General features: G+C 34.4%; 1 protein-coding gene and 1 pseudogene across 1 annotated transcript; one reads left to right on the top strand and one right to left on the bottom strand.

Moving 5' to 3' along the window:
- Positions 313 to 1,672, top strand: LOC100775198 (inositol-tetrakisphosphate 1-kinase 5-like; annotated as a pseudogene).
- Positions 5,289 to 7,975, bottom strand: LOC778082 (transcription factor MYB39). Its single transcript, XM_006572912.3, has 3 exons — positions 7,501 to 7,975; positions 6,299 to 7,048; positions 5,289 to 5,592 (listed from the first exon to the last, which is right to left on the bottom strand). The coding sequence occupies exons 1-3, from the start codon at positions 7,764 to 7,766 to the stop codon at positions 5,556 to 5,558; spliced, it is 1,053 nt and encodes a 350-aa protein (XP_006572975.1). The 5' UTR covers positions 7,767 to 7,975; the 3' UTR covers positions 5,289 to 5,555.
- Between the last annotated feature and the right edge of the window lie 2,203 nt (positions 7,976 to 10,178).

Here is a 10,178-nt window from a genome sequence, read left to right as displayed (position 1 = left end):
ATGTAACGCCCCAAACAACCTCGCCACGTGTACCCGATCCTCTACTTTCAAACTCACCTGGTCATTTTATCACCCCCTCCCGCTCTAACCCTAGTCTAAGCTATATATATATATATATATATATATATATATATATATATATATATCCACACCACTCCGTACATATCCTTTCGACTTTTCCTCTTTTCGCCATTCTCCATTCTTCATTCTTCATTCTTCTTTCCAACTCGTCTCTTTTTTCTCTCCCTCGCAAATGCGATTCGTTCGTGACATTTAGAAGAGAAGAAAAAAAATCCAATGGCGGAGGAAAAACGGTTCCGAATAGGGTACGCGCTGTTGCCGAAGAAGCAAAACAGCTTCATCCGAGACTCGCTCGTGAATCTCGCGAGATCTCGCGGGATAGACCTGATCCGGGTCGACCCGAACCGGAGCCTAACGGATCAAGGTCCATTCGATTGCGTCCTCCACAAGCTCTATGACGACGATTGGAAGCGTCAATTAACGGATTTCACCGTTAAGTACCCTAATGTCGTTGTTCTGGACTCGCCGGAATCGATCGAGAGGCTCCACAACCGGATTTTGATGCTGCAGGTGGTGTCGGAGCTGAACGTCGACGACCAGAGCGAGACGTTCGGGATTCTGAAGCAGATTGTGATATACGACAAGGATACACTCTTCGACCGGCGGAACTGGGAGGCGCTGAAGTTTCCGGTGATCGCGAAGCCCTTGGTCGCCGACGGAAGCGCGAAGTCGCACAAGATGGCGTTGGTTTTCAACCATGACGGGTTGAATTCGCTAAAGCCGCCAGTGGTGGTGCAGGAGTTCGTGAACCACGGCGGCGTGATCTTCAAGGTGTACGTCGCCGGCGAGCGCGTGAGGTGCGTGAAGTGGAAGTCCCTGTTGGACGTCGGAGAGGATGAGTTGGTAAGGGCTTCGGAGGACTTGCGGAGGTTTTCGTAGGTGTCGAATTTGGCCACCGATGAGAGAACTGACGATAGGTATTATAAGATGATGCATTTGGATGATACCGAAATGCCTCCCCTGAGCTTCATTACTCAGATAGCTCAGGGATTAAGACGTGTGATGAGGCTGAACTTGTTTAATTTCGATGTTATTCAGGATTCTCGATGCGGGAATCGTTACCTTATTGTTGATATCAATTACTTCCCCGGGTACGCTAAAATGCCCGGCTATGAGACTGTTTTGACAGACTTTTTCTGTGATGTGTTTTGCATGAAACAACAATGGGGTGAGGATTGTTCTGAGAATGCTGGTTTTGATAGTGTGATGGGTAACAAAGATGTGAGGCAGATTATGAGCAATACTTGTTGTGGTGATGGTGATGAGGGTGGTCTCCAGGTTTCTCCTCTCAGTGTGGAAGAGAAAGATAGTTCTGTTCAAGTGTGAAAATTGTGTTGAATAATGTGTGTCTCGTTCTGATACATTGTCATTATTTGGTGTTTTTTTGGGTAACCAGAGTTTGCTAAATGGACCCATGAGCCAATTGGTGGGTACAGGGTAGGCATGAGTTGCACATTCTATTTAGGCTGCAGTCGATTAGAAGGTTGTTTTGTGACTAGTTTAACCTCTTAACATGTATATTCCTTAGACCATTGCTTTTGTGGTTTTGCCTTTTAACTCAATGATGCCTTAATTCTTCATTTTGTTATTCTATTCTTGTTTTTTTTTTTTAATTTTCTTTCATTGATTGTTTATGATTTTCTTATTAAGCGATATAACTGTACCTGATTGATGGTTTTGTATATCCTGATCTGAGGTTTCTTATATATTTTGAATTGCTATTGAATTTTTTTTCTAGGCTGAATGAAAAAGTTGCTAATATTCAGTAAAATTATCGGAATAAGGAAAACAGGATGTTGACTATTTTTGCCACCCACACCTCTTAAGTTGTTTGAAGCCTGAATAACAGAGGAGAATGCTTAAAGATTTGACACAATACGATGAAACTCATAAATTATCTATAATGCCAATTAAGATTCAATGTCGTAAGATACTGGATATTCACACTCTTTATTCATGCTTAACATCTGACAGGTCTCTGTGTGCCATCTTGCAATAGTTTTTTTGGGGTTGGCTGCTCCTCGCGGTGATCTAGGATTGGTAACTAGAGTATATAAATGAAATACAGGAAAATTCCTATCTTTTGTGTATGTTAAAAGAGATGTCCAATAATGTAAAATTTTCAACATGTAAAGTGTAAACATTGTCAGATTGAATATGATATCTTTCTGGAAGACTTAGTTTAAGCCTGTCTTTTTAAAATGCAAACCCACAGGTTCTTTAGAAAACTGTCTTCTGCTGGACAATGAAGGAAATGTGCTTAGCAACTATGACTAGGATATGGTTAACTGACAAAATTGGACTTGCATCAGTGTTTTAAATCCCGGATACCGGTTTACAGCAGCCGGCCGAAAATGCTATAGTGGCATAGCCGCATGGCCGCTATTTTGAATTTTTTATATAGTCTATACACTGTATAAATTCTCATAAATGATAAAAATTACTCAAAATTAATGGCATTCATAATTAACAATAAAAAGTCATAGGTATGTTAAACAAAGGATGCAAGTAAATACCAACAAAAGTCAAATACGAGTCCCTAAAAAGCTTAATGTCTCTGGTTATTTAGAAGGCTTTTTTGGAAACAGCACACAGTGCTGCTACAACTGCTATTTGGTCCACTACTACTGCTACACTAAACCGCTTTGCTACAGCATCCCCTGTAGCGGGTAGAGGCCGCTCTGCCGCTATAGCAGTGCTATAGTGCAATATTTAAAACCCTGACTTGCATGTGTCTGTTTTCTGTTTCCTGTTCCTGGGTTGAGACAGGACACATGCTTGATGTTATTATTTACGAACAGGTGAAAGCCATATATACTTTTTCAATTGTTTTTGTTTGACCAAACTGACTGTAGTTCCTATATTAGATGCCATGGACAAAAACCTGGTGCCTTTGCATAAGTGGTACTATTAGTATTTGTTTAAAATTGTGTTGAGTGTGTATCTCATTCTACTATATTGTCATTAATGGTGCTTTATTGGTAACCAGATTTTGCTCCATGGACTCATTAGCCAATTGGTGGGTACTGGGTAGGCATCAGTTGCCATACCATTGCGTCTAAAGTTTAAAGTGATTCTTAGCATTATCTCCTATGAGTTGAACTCCAAAACGCTTAGACAAAACTTGAGCTGCACTGTTGTATGTTATTGCTTTCCCATTTCCGTCACCTTTGTTACTTTTATTCCTTTGGTCTATAAGAACTTCAACTAATACATGTTTCATATCCAAATTCCATGAAAAGTAACTTCATGTGTCCTCCCTTTTGTCGTTGCTTGTTATCTTTCTTTTCCAATTGGCTTGTTCTTTACATTGCTTGGCTCTATTTCTCTAGATCAAGAAAAATAATCACCAATATATAATTGCATAAACATAAAGGTAAGACATGTCAAATTGGTAGTTCACTATGCAATCTTTGTCTAGTAAAATCCAAATTCCAAAGTATCACAGATACATAGGTATAGAGTCAATTATTCATAAAAGGAACCAACATACAAAAGTCTACTAAAAAATTCTCCCTAAATAAAATTTTCTGTAGCTTGATAACTAGCAAACATATTCATTACTAAAGTGTTACAAAATCTTGTCCATTCTTCAGTTGCTTGGATAATTGTGACTTCATCTACATTATTGTTTCTAACTTTGTTCCCTTGTTGATTGGTTAACTCGACATCAAAAACAGATAAACATTCTGAACCTTGGACCTCCAAAGTTGAATCACTTTGTTGCTCATCTCTTATGAAATTGTGTAGCACAAAGCAGGCATTAATAATTATATCAATTTTTATAACAAAAAAAAGAAAGAGTTCTTAATATACTTCATCTTTTCTTCAATATACCAAATGACCTTTCAATTACATTCTTTGCCGTTGAATGACAGGAATTAAACAACTCCTTATAATTTTGAGGGGTATTTCCAACCCATTCATTAAGATGATATCTAGTTCTTCGATAAGGTGTTAGAAATCCAAGACCGTTTGTATATTTCTCATTTACAAGAAAGTATTTATATACATTGGTTTTAAAAACAAAAAACCATTTATATATGAAATAATAAAGTATCATTTTCATGATATTAGCATTTGGAATTTTGAGACAATTTTGACAACGCAAAACATCTCATAATTCTCGAGAATCACTTGTTTATCCTTTCCACTTAAGTAACACATATATAGACCTCATATCTAGACCACAAACTCCTAATACATTAATTTGTAAAGATATCACCCTTTCTATTAGAATATCTAAGCCTATTTCTTCAACATCAACTCTTATTGAAATATGTGCCATATCAAATACTCTAATCATTCTAAAAATATTTCAAAATTATAATAGTAAGAAGAAGGAAAAGAAAAATAAGAGTTTCCTACCCAATTAATAACTAAGACAATAATATCTACTACCTATGTTTGGATGGATTTATTTTTCAAGTTTATAATCTAATCAAGGTTATCGATGTATATAGATAATACACAGTATCATGTAAAAAATATTTATGCTCAAATTAGTCTACTTTAGTTATCTATTTTTAAGATCTCGCCATCATATCAAATAGTGTTCATAGCATTATATTTTACTTTTAAACGAATATGAGATAGAAAATGAACTTTCTTAGAATCAAATAGCTGGACACTGTATAAAGTTACGATTGTTCTAGAAACAAAGCTTTTGAAGGGAGAATAACTTGTGTCGTGTCGTGTCCTTGATTAATTACTTCTCCTTGCATCAAATCCCCTACCTAAAACATTATCTCAAAGGAGACAGTTTTCTTTAGTGTAATTGAAAACAAATGGGTGGTTGCATTGGATGTGGCCCTTTGCATATTTTTTTTTCGTTTTTATTTTTTATCTTGTTCCAGACGTAAACAATTAATTAATCTGACCTAACAGTTGGTCTGGAATCTGGACAAATTTAATAATTCCAACGACAAATTGTCATTTGGATTAGTTTCTATCTTCTATATATATGTTCATTATTTGACGTGATACTTAAGTAACAGCCCAATATTTCTTTAGTCGGCGAGAAATTGTGGTGACAAGGTTGACTTATACTTTATACAAAAAAGTCAAAAGCTTAACTTCATGGATTAATTAGACTATCTCACTGTAGAAAACATCTAGAGGTTTTTGAGTTTGTCACATTTCAATAGCAGCAAAAAAAAAAAAATAACGTACATACATATATTAAAAGAAATCCTTAGAATTTTGAATTGTAATTACAAAAGATGTCTTATTGAGAAAATAGAATCAAATCTTGTTAAGTACAAGTCTGTTTCTAGAAATACATAAAACTAAATATATAAATATGCATGTTCGTGTGTCTTTTATAGTATATGTTTTGTATACATGTATAAAAATAGAAATGATTCTAAACAATGAATTAAAAACCATGAATGAATAAAACTATTTTCTTCGGTACGTGATGTATATCCATAAGTTGATGGGATTATCCTGAAAGAGATGAACCGATGATTCTTCTACCACAAAATTGGTGACGCAGAAGTGGATGTCAAGCTGCAAAATAAAAAGGAAAATACCAGGTTAACCGAGAAAGATCAATGGTAAAAAAAAGTCTGAAAACAAGTTATCAAAAATACTATAACTAATCAAAAGCTCAAAATGTGTTAAAATAATATAATATTATAGGATGTATTATTTTTTTAAGAAAAAATATATCTATAATTTGTATAACTTTTTCTACAGTTAGGAGAGACATAAGAAAATAAGGGAGAAGTGATTAATAATTAATAAGGTTGGTATGTGACGCGATAAAAGGAATAAGAAAAAAATAAATTATAAAAAAGTGCAGTAAATCTGTAAAATTGTGTGTGTAAGAATATCATAATAACTAGTATTTTAATGTTGTCTTGAGCTTCTAATTGATTGTAGCTATAAGAATTGTGCTCACACAAAAATTAGCCAAGAATACATATACTAGTTTTGACGAAGCTGCAATCTCCCTTTTTGGTGATAACCTATAGAGAAATTATTATATGGGTCAAGATTATCATAGTTTTTTTTTTTATCAATCTTTACTCGATGAGTAATTTTTTTTTATTAATTCTTTCTAACAAATTAAAAATTTTAAATTAGGTATCACATAAACATGTGTGTTCATGAAAATATTTTCTCATAAGGTGCATGCAAGCATGTGTAGAACCTAGAGCTATTAAGACAAAAGTTGGAAAAAAAAAGCAGTTGAGAATAGGGTCTTTTTTACTCTAGAATCTCTTTCCAATAGGAACGACCGCTTGTTTCATCATCAAGCAACTTCTCCCAATCATCAAAGAAAGTGTTGGAAGGTGACTCTGTGGACGTTTGAGCTATGTTACTGTCCATTTGGTTGAACGTTCCCATCTTTGTAGAGAATGCAACTAATGCAGGAAGAGGGTTTTCTGCTTGATTTTCACGTGAAGTAGTAGTGTTGCTAATTTTGTTGTAATCAGTATCTTGTGGAATAGATCCACCCTCTAAATCTGCCCATGATTTTGATACATCCTGCTGAGAGCACTCACTTTGTGCTTGAGAGTATAAACCAGGGTTAGCATATTCTTCACTACCACTGAACACCACATGAGGCTCCTTATTAGTTTGGAAGAGGTTTGTGCCGTTCAGAAATAAAGGGTTCAGGTTGGGATTGGATAAGAGGTAAGGGTTATTACCCACGTTAACAAATGAATAGTTGTTCATAAGTTGCAACAGATTTTGCAGAAGTTGAATTTTGGCTAGCTGAGTGATATCTGGTTGTAAACCAAGAGGGTTATTGCCCCAAGTAGTGTTCATGGCACTGCTCAAGTTTGACGTGCCAAGCAACTGAGAAAGACTCATGAGGTGATTCAAGTCTGTCCTTGGCTTGTGAGTTTCTGGATCAATACCCATCTTCAGAAGCTTTTTCCTTATGTGAGTGTTCCAATAGTTCTTGATCTCATTGTCGGTTCGTCCTGGCAGATGGGTTGCAATCTTTGACCACCTACAAAAACAACAACACAGACATAAGATTGATTTAATATGTAATTGAAGAAGAGTGAAAGAAAAAAAAAATAAATCACATGTTCGAATTCTTTCGATTAACATTTCTAACCAATATAATAAACTAACATTTGATAATAAAAAAACCTACAACAACAACAAAAATATTACTTACATAGTTTTCAATTTGTTAAGGGATATATAGTCATTTTAGCTTCAGAAAATTTTCTCCTTCATTTGATGTTTTTGATAAATAATTACAAAAACACTACCTTATTTTCATTTTATTTTTTATTTTCAAATAAAGATTTGGTTTCATTATTTCCCATATGAATATCCTTTAAAAATAAGGTAAACTTTTTATTATGTAAGTAATTAAAATAGAAAACGCTTTTTTTCCAACTAAACAATAATTATCATGTATATATACAAAGTAAGAAAACATGTACATACTTGTTTCCGAGAACTGAATGAAGGTTGATGATAATCCTCTCATCTTCTTCACTGAATTTGCCTCTCTTGATATCAGGCGTCAGATAGTTTGTCCACCTTAATCTGCAGCTCTTACCACACCTATTGAGACCTGCACGCTTTGGAAGTGTTCTCCAACTGCCATGGCCGTGTTTGCTGATATAATCAATCAGCTTCTCATCTTCTTCTGGCGTCCATGGCCCTTTCTTTACACCAACATTCTCTTCACAGCATGGTGACCTTCCCATAATGCAGTGGCACAGCGAATATATTTTCTAAGGCAAAGAATAGTTAGCAGTTATTAGCAAGTGTATGCTCTTGGGGAAAAGCTAAGTTAACTAGGACCGTATAGCATAGGTTAATTGCTCGTGATATTTGGTTTTATAGGTGCAGAGGGGATGTGCATATTCAAGAAATGATGTCATCATTATTATTGTTTTTTTCAATTAGGTTTAATTATTTTTTTTTGAATTGAGAAACCAAATGGAAACATGTATATACCAGGGAAATGGCTTAGTTTGGCAGTGTGAAAGAAGTTACCTAGAGATTACCCTTTGGCAATTTTCCGCCACACGGAGAACTTTATTGTCAGATAAGTTATAACGAAAATCAGGATTAGGTAGGGCAAGTGCCGTTTAAGCATAAGGTAAGTTCGTTGAATTTCCTAAAGTACCTATACATATAATTAAGGTTTGAATCCGGTTTGAAATATCCATTGTTTTTTCATTAAGTTATTTTGCATTTGACCTGTTGGTTCAGCGTTTGAAGATCTTCGATACAATCGAGACATGGGAATAACAGAAAAACCTTTTTTTTTTAAGTAGTAGGATAGCCCATGAATGGAGGGGTGTTTGGCACTTAATTTGGGGGGTTATGTCTTATGATATACTACAGTTGAATTGGGACTACTACAAACAAAAAGTTTAACCATGCAAAAAGAGTGTGCTAGCGCCAAATGAATTTAAAACGATTACAAGTGTTGTTGGTATTATCCTCTACCTATAATTAGAGTTTTATCTTACTAATTTACATTAACCTTTAATAAAAATCTTCATTAAGCAGATTACCGAGTCGAAACTCGATCCAATTCTAATTAAAAAACAATACTAAAAACATCTACAAAACTGCATCCAATTTAAATCTAGCGTAGGTAAAATTTATCTGATTGTTTGCTAGTTAAATGTATAAATATGAGATCGATGCCTCAATTTTCTCTTGTATTAATGGAACAGTGCCTTTTTTCTACAGTGTAATCAAATGAATTTTTGTTGTTTAATTAGCTTGTCATCAAAATTAATGACCCTGTAGTGTGCCCTACCTTTTCAGTGAGATTCTGAAGTTTTATTGTAGTATAAATTACCTGAAATATTAATTGCACCATCAACTAGCTTTTGTCTTGCTCCTTTCAATATAAAAAAAAAAAAAAATTAGCTAGTCTTGCATGTATATACATACACACGATATTAATTCTGCAGTTAAATTATTTATTACATTGTAAAGAGATCTTAGAATTATATCTATATATTCGGTCCTGCAAGCTGCATGTGCTGGGAACTAGCCTGAGACCATAATATCTTTTTTTATGATGGAATTTTCTATATATCCAAACTTCATATTTGACGATGTGGTGAGTAGCATTTATCAGGATAAGAGTTCGAAGAGTAAAAAAATTATGTTGGGGAAACAAAAAAAGAAGAAGTGTATTTTATGACATTGAAAATTTTTTGAAGCTTGAAGTTGAAAATCCCCTAGCAAATAAGGTCTCCTCGTGGGTCCATCCGAGTGCGTAGGTGGTGTAAAATCATTGTCGTAAGTAACATGCATGGATGCTTCCTATGTTCCTTCTTCAGTCACAATATATATCTTGAGGTCGTTGTTCATTTTCTTCATCAGCGTGGTCATCAACTTTGTCATTTTCTTCTTATATTTGCATGCCCTCGAGCATGCGTGTTGTCATGACGAACGTCTGCTTGATAATAATTCTCAAGCAAGAACCATTCTCCACCTGCTCCTCATTCATTGTACTCGTTTCAAGGATTCAAATTTCTCAGACGACGGAACAGTAGTGTTTAATTTCTCCACAGTTACTACGTTATAAAATATCTACTTTAAAACAAAAAGAGAAGAGGGCGCGTGCAAAAATTTCTCCAATTGCCTATATTCATTAGGATATTGTAAAGATGATCCTCTTTTAGTACTATACTTTTCTTTATTATTTTGGGTTTTTGTTGATAATACGATCCTGTTACTGAACAAAATTTATTACCCATTAAGCACGTAGTCAAAGGACAAAATTAAAAGCAATTAAGAGAGGAGATTTTCAATAAATATTATCCAAATGATATCAAAGCTAACCCTTTTAAGATAAGAGTAATTTGTAATCAAATCATGTTCTATGGTTATCACATTACCACTAGCTAGGGTCCTAGTGGAAAATTTGGGTACTGTAAGCATAAAGTTATAAGTTTTAGTTTAACCAGGGATGAAAATTGTACGCACAAGTAGTAGTTACTCGTTTTGCCGAATAAAAAATTAGTTTGTAATAAAATTGGAAAATATTTTCAAAAACAAGAAGATTTTTTTTACATGAATAGGAAATATTTGAAATTATAATGTTTCCCTATACAATTATTACTTTTAATATTACTTTTCTTCATTGA

Source organism: Glycine max, chromosome 1 (assembly GCF_000004515.6).
Source record: "Glycine max cultivar Williams 82 chromosome 1, Glycine_max_v4.0, whole genome shotgun sequence".
Classification (NCBI taxonomy): Eukaryota; Viridiplantae; Streptophyta; class Magnoliopsida; order Fabales; family Fabaceae; genus Glycine; species Glycine max.
The sequence above is the reverse complement of the archived record's forward strand: the minus strand, read 5'-3'. Positions and strand labels throughout refer to the sequence as shown.